The sequence below is a fragment of the Gymnogyps californianus genome, chromosome Z (genome assembly GCF_018139145.2).
Source record: "Gymnogyps californianus isolate 813 chromosome Z, ASM1813914v2, whole genome shotgun sequence".
In the NCBI taxonomy this organism is placed as follows: domain Eukaryota; kingdom Metazoa; phylum Chordata; class Aves; order Accipitriformes; family Cathartidae; genus Gymnogyps; species Gymnogyps californianus.
In genome coordinates this window covers 54,590,624-54,607,137 of record NC_059500.1, presented here as the reverse complement: position 1 = coordinate 54,607,137, position 16,514 = coordinate 54,590,624, and the positions used below count along the sequence as shown (strand labels likewise).

The 16,514-nt window shown below is 37.8% G+C and overlaps 1 protein-coding gene across 1 annotated transcript in view; it reads right to left on the bottom strand.

Annotated features, from left to right (window-relative positions):
• Nucleotides 1-7,496: 7,496 nt before the first annotated feature.
• GLIS3 (GLIS family zinc finger 3) overlaps nucleotides 7,497-16,514 on the bottom strand; it is a 174,227-nt gene continuing 165,209 nt past the window's right edge. Inside the window, exons 8-10 of the mRNA XM_050912959.1 lie at nucleotides 15,868-16,049; nucleotides 8,862-9,044; nucleotides 7,497-7,674 (exon numbers count right to left, since the gene is read on the bottom strand). Of these exons, the coding sequence (XP_050768916.1) occupies nucleotides 7,538-7,674; nucleotides 8,862-9,044; nucleotides 15,868-16,049 (502 nt within the window). The 3' untranslated portion in view covers nucleotides 7,497-7,537. The remainder of the gene's footprint in view (nucleotides 7,675-8,861; nucleotides 9,045-15,867; nucleotides 16,050-16,514) is intronic.

Below are 16,514 nucleotides of genomic sequence, written 5' to 3'. Positions count from 1 at the left end.
CAGGCCCAACACCGGCGATCCCTTGGTCCAAAGGAGCATGAAAATTACTTCTAGTCATAATTTCCCTTAAGGCCCTTGTTTCTCTGCTAACAGCCTTCATCGTGTGTGATGACTTGTACAATAGCCTTGCATAAGGCCATAGTTCATACAGTGAAAGTAACAACTCCATCAGTAAGGCATGAAAAACTGATCAGACCAAGCAGTTTGGCTTCAGCTTGTTCCTGTACGTTAAATGTCCTATTAGAGGTCACACAGTGATGTGAAAGTAAAATGAGGAACAACGGGATTGGCAAGCTCAATTCTTTTTGTCCTTTGAGTCACGGAGCATAGCCTTATTGACTGTCATGTTGGGGTTAGGGATCAAAGAACAAGGTTTGAAGTAAACACAATGAAGCCACTATTACGTAAGTCCCTTTTACCTAAAAACCAAACAACTGCCCCCGCCTTTATTCAAAGTAGGTTTGCTCAGCAACGTATATAGCATGCAGTTTCCATGAAGAAGGCCCACCAAGCTGAAAAGCCCAACTGCCAGCACAAATTCTGCATCTACCAGTCTCTACAGTGAAACAGGGCTCTTGAGTAATTGAGACACACAACTGCAAGTAGTAGAAAAAGTGTAGCAACAAGTAAGAGTACCACAGTGGATTTCAGCACCACTCTTTTCTTTCTGGTTCAACCTTTAAGCAGCATTTCCTTTAGTTAGGTAATCTCACCTTATTATAAATGTTGGTTCAGCTTTGGTTTGAGTAATTATGATAGAAATTACTGGTATTGTGCAGATTCAATTTCAGCAGGTTCCCTAATATTAGTTTAATCATTTTAATACTGTTTCTATTCAATACGTATCTAGATCACAAAATTGCTACCATATTTAATGCTTTTGTGGACTGTCATAACAAAGTCACAAAAGAGAACATTGGCATTGAAACTAGACAACTTTTACCCAGCATTCTTTGGCTTCTAAAGAAGGATTGAAAAAAACGTGTATGATAGAATGCAGCTTCCACAGATTTTAAGCTTCCAGGGTAAGAAATCTCCATTTTGCAGAAATGTTTTGATTCCTCATTGGGTAAAAGTCAAATTGATCATGAGTAAAGGTTTAGTGCCATAATGGTGCCATCTAACACTATTCCCACTTCCTTGATGGATAAGCTGGTCCAGTATTACTGCTTTAACTTTTGCCTAGGATCATCACTCAGGCACTACTAATTTAACTTCTGTTAAAGCAAAGTGTCCTTCCTCTTCCTCCAACCAAAAATAGAGATAGCATAATTTCAACTGTGTGCTATGCAAAGCAATGGGTTAACAAGTGAAATCACAATGCTGTCAGTCTTGTTATTGTAATTGTAAATATGTCAGCCACAGTTCTAGCAGCAACTTTGTTTTGTGTTTTTCCAACAGATTTATGCTGGAATTTTCAGAGAATTTTCAGGGAGTGAGGAGGCCAGGTCACCCTGGTTTTCAGGAGCTTAATCAACCTCACTGTGTTCTTTCCTGGAACAGCTGAAGTCGGATGATTTACATGCGTAGCCAAGCCTGCAGTGTGCCCACTGATTGGCACGTTCAAGTACATTTTTGGTCAAAAGGGAAAAACGCATGATATTGAGGAAATGGTTATATTTTCTTCTGTCTACCTAGATGTACTTGTAATGCTTTATCCTGTGTACCTAGTTGCAACCATGCATGAGGTTTGCATTTTCTAGTTATAACAAAGGTATGTTGGAACTTTTAACTAGACACATAGGAAGGCGTTCTTTGTTCCAGTTCACTGAACTAGCCCATCTCATTTGTGAATCATTAATGATACTGACTGCTGGGTAAATTTACTTTGGTTGTAAATCTATAAATGGCATGGGAAGATGTGGTAGAATGATTTTTCATACTTAGCTTTTAAATGAGAACATTATAGTTTCAAGGAAGGTAGAGGAAAAATAGAAATTAACATTTTGGAAGGAGACACAGCAACCTTAAAAAGCTAACATTTTTCGTTCTGTAATATTAATTTTACCATTCTGTTTCCTGTAGCTATATGTTGCAGTGAGTGAGTATACACAGTCATGCAGAAGTTGCCCTCTTTAAGACTGTCCATTATGGAAGAAGCTTTTTAAAGCTGCTTCTTGAGGACGCTTATTTACAGTGGTTTACAGACAGAGTTTAAAAATCAGGTAATTCAAAATGCATTTGATGTTATTTGGGGTGATAAAGTGATCCAAGGTAGGACACAGCAAGTCTGAACGTGAAGCAGCATTTTCCTGAGGATCATGGCCTAGGAAAATGGACAGTTGTGTTTTCATACAGACATAGTCACTCTATCTTCAAATACAAGGTATCTTGCAATTAGGTGCAGTAAATATGAACAGGTTAATCTTCAGAATGGAAGAATGCTGTCTGGTTTTTCCCCCTCTTATTGAAGGAGATAGCTGTATAGCAAACAGAGCTTTATTGAACTATTTTCCATTAGGGCAGAGTTGGTATAAATTCAGAAATACACTGTGGCTTTGGCACAGGTGCATGGGAGAACTCCTATAACTACATACAAGCAACAAAATAATAGCCCCCCCTCCCCTCGAATTTCCGTTTTGTAAGAAATTCTGATGTTTCAAAATGGGGTTTTGTTCTGAAAAAGGAAAAAAACAAACAGCAGCACTTCACAGAATAAAAAGTTCAGGCAACTTTCATTTTAAGGGCTCTCTCTCCATCAAAAAGAAAAATTGAATTCTGAAACACTTGAATTCAGCAGCTCTCAGTTCTTCATGGTAGCCTGCAGGATTCCCTAACAATATTTGCTAAACCATGGGGTAAGTTTCCTACATGAAATGAAGATGCAGTGTAAATAAGAACGCACTGGACAAAGTTCGTTTTCAGTAAAGCTCTACTAAGCTCACATGTATACCAGTCAGTGAATTTGGGCTTACTAGTTTTCATTCTGCTCATGGTTGACTCAGAGCCAACCTTGGTAATAATTTAATAGTAAAATCAGCTTGGACCATTATTTTCAAAGGTCTCTTTGCAAACATATAACAGGACTTTTTGCACTTAATTAATTTATTAGTTTGTATTTTGTCCTTAGATTTCTAGTCTAATTTATAGGTGTGGTAAAAGGTAACCTCTTATTTCCTAAGCGTGCTGGATTCTTAGGATGTGTTTTGGACAATATGGACATTAGCATGCATCAACTTCTGTCTCTATCTTTTGTTAGCATTTTGCCTAATGCACAGTAAAAACAGATGCTCTTTCCTTACATTAAATGCTCTGAAATAACTTAATTGCTTGAGTATGTTAGAAACAATAACCAGACAGAAAAGCAAAATCCCTTTACATGTTGTACTGTAGAACCACATGAACAAAGAAACCAATAAAAATTATCACAGAACAAAAATGTAATCAAATGTTCTTCTTTTATTTGTGTCTCCACCCAGGGTGTAAACACACACTGAGGCATTCATTTATCTCTACAAATCTCTAGCCTCACTATAACAATAATTAAATCCAGACTTAAAACTCTGACCCAAGTGTTTTTTAGAAGAAATCTCTGAGACTTTTTTTTCTATTTCTGTTTCTAATTATACTAATTCATACAAATACTAGTAGTTTTATGGAGAAGGACAATGGCTGGAGCAGTCTAAAGGCATCTTACAATAAGACGTTCTACTGGTCATGTCATTGAGTTATAATTTTCCAGTTTTATTTTGTACCATGCACATACACCTTTCAATTTTACCTTTTACATAAAAAAGAATTTTATGAAACAGGACAAAAATAACTTATGATTATATGAAAAATAACTGTAACAAATCACAAAATTATACATACTAGCAGAGAAAAAAGTGTAACTAATTATTTTGAAAATGTATTTTTCATGGTATGCAACAGATATATCTTTAGAGCAAATATCAGCCAGATATACAGTATGGCAAATGGAGTTCATATGTGTATATGTAAGCATGTATAAATATGTAGAATACTCTGTAAGGTTTAGGAAAAACATACTTCCACTTTCTCTCCTCACCAAAGTGCTTTGTGTAAAAAATATTACACAAGATGCTGCTTTCTGTACAGAATAAAGGGATTATTTTTCTTAAATAAAACCCTACTTAGCTAATTTTAAATTGTGGTCTTTTTCTTTTGCTTTATGTTTTCCTAGGAAATAAAAAAAAAGCCAACAACAAAATTTCACACAAACAACAAAAAAGTGCTGTTTAAAAAAATCTGCTATAAAATTACACAGGGAAACAGAGAATAAACAGTTAAAATGTAATTTTTATACTCAGTCACACCTCTTCAAAGAAAGTTGAAAACGAAATACAATGTGACAGATGGCCTTAGCACTGCAATACTTCAGCATCCGGTATTAGTAAACCATAATGCCTATATGTATGCGTGTATATATACATGTATATATTATACATAGAAAGGGAGATCCAAATACACACATGCACTCTCATACACTCACACATGTACACATGTGCTTTGAAACTGTATTTTAAACTCCAGTGTAGACCCATTTCTAATGCAGATATAAATAGAGCATACAAGAGAATTGTATAAAAGAATGATTGTAAATAATTTCATTAGAATATTGTTTAATGTTCATAGTCTAAAATAACTTCATCTCTTAGATATGAATCCCTTTAGAAAGTTAACAATCCAGCAAATAGAATAACAACACAAAAATCACTGAGGCACAACTATTTGCATATAAGTCAGTAACTGGCATTATGCTATGTATTTTCACAAGCACCATTTTTCATTGTAACATGTGACAAACACGATTCCCTATTTAAATATCCAAAATACATGAGATAAAATGGTTCTATTTTATACAATTGCCCTCAGTGATATAGGCTGATCCCCCAAAGTCAGTCTGACTCCAAAGAGAATAATGAAATAATCATGAAGAATCCTCTTTGTCTTTGATACAGAAGTAAACAAAGGTGTACCTTTTTATAGACAGTGGTAGCCCACTCTCATGCTTAATTTGACAGTACTCTAGCTTCTTCTTTTTAAGATTAAGGTTCATAGAAAGCTGTAAATATATATATTTTATATATACATGAAAGAATGAATGAATGACTTGCAAAGTTTCCTTTTTAAAACGTAACTGATGAACCCCCAAATTATGAATACCTTTGAATTCTGTATTCCCACTTTCCCTTTGGTCAAGATCTTTCATGATGTAAAAGCCCTCTCTCTACTGGACAGCTTGTACATTCAGATACTAGAAAAAGTATTTCAAAAGATTTAAAAGTCAAGGTGGTACAGATCTGAAGTTTGCAGCAATATTTCAGTTTTGTACACAGCAACTGACAAATTCTGGACAACCATGTGGTTAAAAGAACCTTGAGGGATTTATACATACAAAAGTATGTATGTACATATACATGCATATGTACACACTGGGTCTGATCCTGCCCTTACTGACTTTGGTGGAACAAAACATAGTCCTACACATTTGAAATTGAAGTGTTCAGCATGCCTAATTACTCCTGCTGAACTAAGTTATGCATGTGCAGTGACCACAGAATGGGCTCTAAGATAGCACAAAATTAAAGCTTCATTAAAAAGCAAAACTCGCTGTCAATGCACTGGGCCAGATCACACATTAATGCAAAAGGACTGTCTTTTTGCCTGTGTATGTATAGCTGTGTAGGGAAGCCTGATGTCATTTAACTCAATGCAAACCACATATAGTAACAACTAGACCTACTATTGCAAGCTGAAGCAGAGGGACACATTCACTTGTGATGTGAGAAGCAGAATAAAAAGGGGAAGAATTTAGTACAGAATTATCTGTATTTAAGCCATATTACTTCTTATTGAACATTGTTTATGTACATGGTTTATCCATATATTCTTTGCATTTATTGGATGAAAATATCTCCATTAAATATATAAGCACATATGCCTGTATATAACAATATACTTCATGAATATAAACCTCAAAAGATTGCCAGTCTTTATAAACATATGGACATAAATTCATCTATGCAACATAATGCCAAATTAAATTATGAATTTGACCCAAACTGCATTCAACAACTCTCAAAAGCTTCTCAGGATAAAAAAAATGTTTGTATAAACATTTTTTTAAATTCATCTTTCTAGACAAGTGATTTCAGAAGCATAGTTATGGTCTAGCCTGTAAGAATGAACTTTGGATTTTTGTCCTTCTTATTAAATCAGGTCATGAGAATACTAAGATGCACACTACACAGTAAGAAATCCACAAATGGATGAACAGGGATTAATAACCTAAAAACTCAGTCGTACATAATGTAAGAGTTGCTCCCAAGGTATATAGGATCACAGTGATGACACATCTCCACTGCAAAATACTGTTTTTAACTCATACCTTTGTACCTTTCAAGAAGGGCAACCTCATTTGCTTGCATCCTGGACTAAATTCGAGGACCAGAGCCTGACATTGAGCAGAAAAATCAAAACCACCAAACCAGTTCAGTTTTACATCTCTAAATAACCAGAGGCAACATAGTAAACTTAAGAGTAGCTCTTCGTCCTGGAAATGCGTTATGGAAATGAAAAATGTTAGGGCAACAAAAATTTAATTGAATCAATACAGATTGCTTTTAAAAAAACCTGTGGAATTTAAGGAAGAGTCTTTTCTACAGGGTATTTTAAACCTTCCTACGGAGCACATACATCAATAAAGCTCTACAATGTAATTAAAAACCAACAGGAAGTTAAAACATGCTTATTCTTATCTAGCAGCTGTGCTAAATATAGACAAAGTCCATGTACCTTCTCCTGTAGTGCATTTAACCCTTCTTATTCATTGCATAAAGCACTGGGTCAGAAGGAATATTGGAAAAATAGCAATGGCCATATTGTATGGCTTAAAATATAGACGGAAGGAAAAGACACCTAAACTGAGGCCTGTAAGAAATCCAGTACCAATGATCTTTGGTACTTCCAAAGATCTTCCAAAAAGAAGCTGCACCAATGCCTCCAATGGGTAGTGCCAGGATGTATGTCTAATTTCTCTCCCTTTTTGATGCTGGTGTGTGTTTAACGTCGGAAGCATCACATGCGAACAGGTTGTGCAAAAAGCTATGTGCCTTTGAAATGTTTGTAGTATGCTCTGGTTTTACTTCTTTTCCTTTTTTGTTTTAAAAAAAGGAATTTTCTAAAGCTGTGTTCTTCAATAAGTCCACCCATTCAGCCTGAAAGGATTACAGTCAACAAGCAGTTTTCTTATTTAGTTTGTGAATTCCCTTTGAGAAATTAAAAAGAAGAAAGAACAAAAAAAGTAGAGTTGCTGTGCCACAGACAAAAAGAAAAGAAACAATTGCTAAGGTTTTGGCAAAGCTTGCTTTCTCCAAACATTCTCCTTCTCAGTTGACTGCTTGATTACATGATGAATGCTCAGTGATTGCTTTTTTCCTCTCCGTTATGTATGTATATCAACCCATATCCCCATACATACATGGCAGTTTCATGGAGAGAAAAATTTTGTAGAGAAATATTAGAAGGGCAAGATGAAATGGAATCAAGTTCTTGTAACTAGGTTTATATTACTTTAGCCTTCAGTGTAGACAGAAGAAAGCTGGCTAGAACAACGATCCACTGCATTTACTTGTAGGAAACTGCTATCCTCTGGCATGCTGCGAGCTGAATCACCAAATATACCTGTGGACCCTGCTGGAAAGTCATAAACTGGAAAAAATACAAAAATAATTAATTAACTAGGATAACTATATCATGGAGAATATCCTAATACTTATGCAGAGAACTGGAAATGGCTTTAAACGAAACAGACAAACAAAACAAACAAGCCAACATATGTATAACATTAATAATTACATAACTTCCTGCTTACCAAGGGAGGAATTTCAGTTCTGTCAGAATCAAATCTGAAGTACAGCAGACTTCTTCACAACTAACACTTGTCTATTTAATGGGTGCTAAAATTGTGATAATTTTTAAAGTAAACTTCATGCTTGTTTATCGAATTTCATCATACCCAACATATGATAAGAGGAAACTCATTTGCTGTAAAGCAGACCCTGGCACAAAAATTACTAACTTCTACAAGCGATAGTAAGGGCAAGAGTAACGGTTTGCAGAAAAAATCCCATCTTTTGGATTACATCTTTACATACTGTGAGATGCCTCTTGGAAGTTACAGGTGCATTGGCTTTTTAATGCACTACTGAAGGACCAAGATGTAAAAGAGATTTCAAAGCACATAAATGTTAAGTGAAAACATCTTGGGTGGAAGGACAATAAAAGATTTGGGCATCAATTGTGCTTAGGCCCTAAGATTAGGCCCACTGTCTTTTGCTGATCCTCTGCACAGAGGTAACTTTCACCCTTCCAGAGCAGCATGCAAGCCCCTTATGTACTTTTCAGCTAGGCAGAGACTAAGTCAAGTGTGCACAGAAAAGAGTGCACCCAGGCAGTTCTTGTCATGGAAATGTGAATAAATGAAATTCAAGACTGAGAAAAATCAAACATGCATAAAGAAAAATCAGTGGTTTGAATCGTCTCAGGTCCCTGCTACAATTCTTACAGCAGAGTGGAGTGGCTGCACAAATATCACACAGGGCTCAATGCATTGTATTTCAAAGCAAGTACATGAGCTAATGACTGTCTGACCCCCAGAGGTTAGAACCTTGAGAAGCCCACAACAGTGTACAGTCTGCACACAGGCCAGATGTTACTGTGACCCATGGTGACTGGGTCCCAATGCCGACCACTCCACAAAGGTCTGAAAACCATCTCCTCTTTGTGAAGAGTCAAGTCTGTCATGACAGGTCCCAGTCATACACACAGCTCAAGCAGATCTGTCACAGTCCACAAACTGTACACAACCATCCACAAAGTCCCCAGCTGTCATTTACCTGTAATACCAGAATGAGCTGAAAAAGTTCGATGGAAAATACCAAGCCCTGCCTGGCCTGCTGTTGTGGGAACAAAGCAGTCTTCAAAAGGAGGAACCATATTGCAAGAAACACCATGTTGTACATTCTTCTGAGTGTCAGCATAATGTGGAGGGCAGAAAGTCTGAAGCTGCCCATAAAAACCTACAACAAGGAGAAGAAAGTCATCAGTATAAAGACCTGGACAGAGATACAAGGGATAGCATGTGGAACCATGGCCGTGAGAACAACAAAAACCTCGACTGCAGTAGCAGTCTTCAGCAGACTTCAATTATTTTCCAGCAATAAAGCAGCTTTGATATGAAGCTCCCTAAGACTTCCTCCAGTTGCTACTAATTCCGAACACAATCTGCTTCATGGACATCCTGATTCCAGCATGACTTGTGAGAGGCACTGACTGGCTAGAAACTGAAATTTTTCAGGAAATTTCGCCCTTTACTCTGCAGTCCTGCTGTCTGAAATGGTACTTTCCAGATTTCACACTGGGCTCCTGCCTGAAAATTATAAATTCAGTATTACAGTATATACTATTTTTTCTTTTACGAAAAACTGTGAATCAAGCTCCTCTCTGCCAGCACTGTGGCTCCTTGTTCTCACCACTCTCTTTCTGTGCATAAAGGAAAAAGGAAAAAGACAGTGCATTATCTCCAAGGTGTTACATAGAAATTGTAGGCCTTGACTGCCCAAAAATAGGCCCAGGAGTTATACAGTCTCTGAAGATTTTATTAGCAAACAGCTTATTGTGTAAGGGCTGGTATGCTATTCTCTTGATGAAGAATATGTTGTGGTAAGTCATACCAAAAAGTCACCGTGAGAAAAATGACCCCCTACCTCAGAAAGCATCTTAAGGAACTTCCTGTGTCCCAAGTCTATTCCAGAGACTTTACTGTCAATAGAAAAAGCTGACATGCAGGGCTGTCTCCTCTAGCCAGTCTAGTTAACCAACATCCATATGACAAAGTCCTTCCAGCTGAATTTCCTTTTAGTGTAGAAAGATCAATAAAAAGAAACAACAACAAAACCTTCCCTAAACCTTTAAAACATCAACATCAGAAAAAAAGGAAAAAAGGGGAAAAGAGGGATTGAAAAACATCTTTTAGTGCATCTTCTATATATAAACTCTGTACTGCAGATACTGGCTTACAATTCAAGAACTTAAATGACTCCCCTCTCCTTAGGCATCTGTTTATTGTCTTTTGGATATTATAAAAAAGGAGGAAACCTTGTTACCTTCAGTGATTATAAATGTTCACAGATATGACTTCAAAGAGCATTTAGTACTAGGAGGGAATAAGGAATCCTAATCTGGATAGTTACAGGAACAGCCAACTCAAGTTCATCCTTCCACATGTTCAGGAATTAGCCTCAGTACATCCATACCGTGTAGTTAGGAAAGCATATTTATACCAGACATTCAGCTTTCATGCCTGGGATCTACTGATGTCCATGAGCAGTAACAAACCATGAGTAGTAAGCAAATTAGTTAACAGGATTAAAAGCTCATCTCCCTCCCTAAAATTAATGGGATGTTCGGGTGAGCAGCATACAACAAAAGGCTTTGGGTACCATTTAACAGTTCAAAAAGGATCAAAGAGATATCCCAAAGGAGAGAAGATTATAAGCAGAGAAGATCCTTTTATGGGAAGCATGAAACATGGAATCACAACCTATTGATATTTGAGAGGGACATGTCTAAATATCTTGGGTATTATATGACACCTGAACATAACTATTGGCCTATTCATTCATTACTAGTAATTATAAATGCCTTGCATAGGGCATCTAGTTTTGACTTATGAATAAAAAGTATTTTTAAAATAAAAATTTTATATTGGTGCAGTTCCACACCCCAACCCAAACAAACCTTCCAACCTCAAATCCCTTTACAGGGATAGTCTATGGTTAGAAACATGTTAAGAACATAAGGCACTTGGCAAACTTTTTCTGGATTGTGGCTAGAAGTTAGGTGTATTTCCATTAACTTTCCTATGGAAGCGTGCACATGGGACTGCTGTTTGCTAAAGCTGCACTAAGTGTTTATGTACAGATAATGCATTTCATAAATAATAGGGATGGAGAAAGGAGGACGCAGTGGAAAACATGCTGTATCACTTTATGTGATATAACTGATTTTCTGCCAAGTGGGAGGAAGGATGCATGATTTAGGAGTTTTATGATTCTAATTATTTTTCCTTTGAGACGTATTTCTGTGGTCTCCGTGAGGAAACAGACAAATGTTGGCATGCATAAGATGTGCTTGAATTGAAATAGAAAACTCATTGTTTAAAAGCATCAGCATAGGCCAGGAGTATGGACAGGAAAAGACAGTCTGAACCTGCACCCGGGAACTCAGAAGAGACGTTATAGGAAGGTCTAGGTAACAACGGTGAGTGAAACATACTCTTTGCATTTTATTTAGTAGTCTTGCAAGACACTTCTGTGTACACACAATGAGATAAATGCCTAATTTACACATACATAACAAGAGTTTAGATCAGGCAAATAGTTACATGAAAGAACACTGAAACAATTGTCAGTGTTGTGTCTGAAAACCTGCATGAAAAAAGAGTATTTTGACTTCATATAAAAGAAGGAAAAAAAAAAAAAAAGAAAAAAAAGAAAGAAAAAGTAGAAGCACACTTCGTCTTCCACAGCAGGCACAATTTGCAGACTCTGTGCTCACTCTAGAGAGGCTAAACACTCATAGATTTCATTGTCTTTTGCAGGGGCTGCGGGCACTTTGCAGCCCTAGCTGTAAGATGACGGTTTCAATCTTTTTTTTCTTTTAAAGTTTAACTGCAACAAAACTGAGTCAGACTGCAAAACATGCTAGGAATTTACACCGTGTCAATCCTTAAATGTTCAGTCCTGACATTTAAGAATCAGCAGTAGTAAAATAAAATAAAATGAAAGAAAAAACAATAGCCATCCAAAACTTGACTTAGAAGCTATATAGCTATTGACAGTTTTTGCCTCCTTCAAAAATGCTTTTAAAATCAACTTTTCTCTCAACCAGCAATAGGACACACTGTGCAAGTTTACTGTTGAGTCAGACTAGTTACCAGAAACAACCATTTCCATCTATAGTGGTCTGAGCCAGCTGGCAAGACCCTTCAAGACACATGCTGAAATGTCTTTTCACATTGCTCTGTGCTCATTCTCTGTTTGTGCCTTTCTCACAGCATCCTGTTCCCAATGCAGAACAATCTGGCAGTAACTTTGACTATTGCTAGCTGAAGTCTGGCAGAAAAACTACTTACCTTGGGGTTGAGCTATTGTGAGTCACATCCTCTGTGTTTGCTCATTCCCTACTTAAGCAAAAGAATATTGTCTAGCAGTCTTACAAGCTTTGACCCATTGGTACACTAACCGCTATATTGCAGAAAGAACCAGGGAAGTGCACAAAGCACTTTCATTAACTGATAAACTCCCGAATAATTTTTTAAGTTTAATAATTTCTTCCATTACTCAGCCAGCATTGGTCATCAGCTTAACTCACAAACACATATGACATGAGTTACAGGCACAATTTTAAAGGACAGTCAGATTTCTAGTGCAAAAACGTTCACAGTACCAGAAGCATCCAAAATCAAGTCAGCTATGTCCATGCCCAAAGGAGCTTTACCTCACTCTATAGTATAAGCACAAAAAGTTTGCTCACTATGAAGGAGTTTCTATTGCTGTTTTTATCTTTCCTACCTCACGCATTTCTTCTGACTTGTCTCAGAGCAATACCTTATTCTTGCAGCTGCCTGCGTGCTGCAGATGCCTGTGTCTTCAGGTACCTCTGCTGAGATCCCTGTAGTTGTTCTTGGCTGAAAAGACTCACCAGTACAATACAGGTCCTGGGCCAATTGTTGCAGATTTCCAGGACCTGTACTGTCTTCTATTCTGTCTACAAACACACAGTACAATGGCATACGATGGCGTCAAGCTGGGAAGCCGTCACTCCAGTCTCCAGTCCAGGATAGTTTCAGATTTACTGCCTATGGTAATCCAATAAAAGATACTACAGTCTAATGAAAGGAAAAGAAGAGCTTCACTTCTGCAGCTCAGTGAGTCGTCTAGCATCATCACTTCCGAACATCCCATACAGCAAACGAAATTGTGAATTTCACACGAGGAAGGAAAGGGAATATTTAGTCTATTATATAATGTTAACCAAGGCAACAAAAAGCCCTCTCTGACATTACTGTGTATCTGATGCTGAAAATCACTCAGAAGAATGAAATCTGAACTGTAGACAATGTTCTTCCAAGAAAAAGCAGTTTCACAATACAATTAGCTATTAGATATAAGAGGCTTGTCAGTCTTGGATCTCCTACATAATTTCTTTCTAAAGGATAGTGCTCTGCAATCTCCATGAGCTTTTGAGATGCTCAGGCTTTCAGTAAGGGAGTCTGTTTAGAACTTGTTTTCTTCAAAAAGCTTTCAGGCAATGAAACTCTTTCTTCCTCAGTACAGCCGATTTAAATGGAGTTGACAAGTTTAAGACTACAGATTGAGACAAAAATGTCACCATTGTTTGGTAGCGGACTGAGCTGAAGTGGCTATAGCTACAGCACTTTAAATCATGAAAAGGCAGTTATGAACTGCAGGAGACAGAAACTAACAGAGCTTCCCACAGACACTTCTTACATACCAAATAGTCCAGGCTGGTGAGATAACTCCATGGTGTTTTTCTACATTATAATGATGTGACCAAGGAAGATGGCAATCGTTGTATCGCTGCTGCGAAAACATGACCATGAACTCTTGAAACATTTGCTTTTGAGAGGGAGAGTTTAGGCAAGCCTTTCAGGCACACAGGACAAAAAGCTTTCAGTGTAGCACATAAGAGTGAGACAGCTGTGCTTAAGTTGGAGGTAGTACATTCTGATAAAACACCTCTTATAGCGACAAGAGGTTACTTAATCTTTGAAAGAACATTTAGTACCCAAATGTGGCTATTGTATTGCAATGTATTATATCTTTCAATACAAAAAAAAAAAAAAAATTAGAGTTCAGCCCATATTGTGTTCCTACCAGTTTTAAGTGCAGAGTTCTTTACAATTGCAACTTTGAGTTGCTGTCTATGTTTATATAATTCCTGTCAGCAATGTCTATTTTCAACATAGGTTTTCCTAGGACAGGGAGGCAAACACAGTAATGCTAATGTGCGACTAAGTAAGGTATAGGTTTAAGGTCCAAGCTCTTGAGGTTATCCATTTTTTGATCCACTCAGAAGATAGTATGAAGCTCTATCTTAAATTTGGATGTGGAATGGGGCTTCAGTCCATATGTGACATTTGCCCAGACGAAGGTCTCCACTGGGCCGCCTTCTTATAATGGTTTTAATGACTCATGTCTTTTGTCCTTTTAAATCCTCTTCGGACTGTAGGAGGGGGAGATGGGAACGCCGTAGCATCGCTCCGGCCTGCCCTAAAGAGAAGATGCCCAAGCAGATATGGAGCTTGCTGCACCAGCCGGTGCAAGTCCTGTGTGGAGCAGCAACTAATTCGAGGTGATCTATGAGCCTCTGGGAGGCAGAGTTCTTCGGAAACTGTTCAACTTTAGAGCAACTGGTTGTGATCCCAGGTTCTACAATTACTGAAACTCCCATAACCATGAGAGGAAGAGGCTGATAAAGCATCTATGCACTCAAAGACAATTCTTGTTCCAGGCAGGAAGACAGACCTTAATGTCTGGATGCCTTTCTGGAAGATGAGTTCTTGCCAAATATTCAGCAAAAAAGGGAATTGAATAAAATGTATGGTACTGTGGAAATAGGAAGACTAACCTGATCCCTTCATGCCCTATACGCTAGGAATTTATTGGACCTGCTCTGGCATGTCTTCACATGTGTCATATGAAAATGAACAGTATTTTAATAAATTTCATCCTGTACTCTGTTGGCCCTAGATTATTAGTGAAACTTTAATCAGAGAATAGAGAAAGCCAACAGTAACTGTTTACATCCACTGGTAAATTTCATGTTCTAGTACTATTCAGTGCTGTACAGGATTACTAGTTCCTGGAAGAAAAGCACCTGGCTCAGATCCTGCTCATGTGTGGTCTAGTACGATAAGAAGAACAAAACAGGACTGGCACCTTCTTTCCTCCCCTTCACACTCATGAACTCCGGGAGATGCCTCAGTGTGCTGTCTCATCCCTTTGCCTAGAGAGACTGCTTCCATCAGTGGCAGAAAATAAAAGAAGCCTTGGTTTTCTCAAGATGTTTCCTATGATATCTACTGTGATAGTTCTCAGGAAGCCTGATGAAAAAGCAGAATCCCAAGGCCTATAAAAGTCCAGTGTGCTATGTACCTTGTGTATGTAAATATGGCAAACCATATATTTAAACAGTTGAGAGGAAACAACATTACGGCTGTCAACACATTTCTGAAATGTTAAGGTAATTACTATTCAGACTCCATACCAGCTAGGAAAAAAAGCCCCAAACAACCCAACATTGTTTTCAGCTGTTGTTAATTTTCTTCTTGGCTACAGAAGTTTATACTTGATTGAACAAAGAGGAAGAGAGAAGTCTTGCAGAAGCTGTTTACACAGCACAAGTGGGAACACAGCTGTAAGAGACATGTATGCTCCACAAGTGCAAGGGAGAGAAATATTCTACCTCTTGAAAACCTGGTAACACTTTATGTGTAAAGTCAGGAGGGATTAGAAGCATAACATTAGAAAATTAAAAGCAGAGGCCATCACAGAATTATTTGCAGTTCTATTTCAACAAGAGCTCTGAAAATCAGTCTGAAGAGAAACACATAACTCCATAGTAAGATGAATAACAATTAGCTAAGCTAAGAATTTTAAGGAAGTCAGAAGGGAGGGTCCTGAAGGCTACTCCCCAGGGTCTTTCAAAGGGAAAGGTGCCTTAAAAATACCAGTGCCAGCCCTTGAAGCACTTAATTTGAAGCCAAGCAGCAGTGACAAACAACTAACATCAGTGATGAAGATTCTTTCTTCTTACCTTGGATGTGGAGGCTATTTGGTTGAAAAGAAGGGTTTGCTGCTGGCTGGTATGTCTTCAGAGGCATTTCTGCAGGCTGTTGAAAGTGGGGAGGTTGTGGAGTCTGCCGCTGCATCACGTGATGTGGAACTGAAATTCTCTGGGGGCTGATGTGGTGAGGAGAAGGAGCCGGAGCAACAAACCTAGGAGTTCAGAAACACAAAACTGTAAAATCCCCAATAGATAAGAGCTAAAGATTGTCTCTGCTTTACTTAGATCACTATAATGTTTAGCAGTTTGCATAGATACAGACTTCCAAAAGAACAGTGTGCAGCACAGATACAGAGAAGATATATTTTCAAATGGTGACGGATCATTAGATTTGACAACTGGGAAATTAAAAGGCTGAACTGCACCCTTATCATGGAAAACGCCTTTTAACTTCTATGGTGGGTTTAAGTTTTAATGGGAGGAGATAGCTCATGGGGGACCTGATTTCTGAGGCATTGCCAGCTGTCTTATTGTAAGGCTTTGTATCAACTGTATCTGTCAATAAATAGCTATCCTTCCTCACTAGAAGTGAGCGGTCAGTTCTGGTCGTTGGACACTGAGGAGTCAGATATTAGGTTCAGGTCCAGGTTCAGGTTTCAAGTTCTAGAAATCTTTGT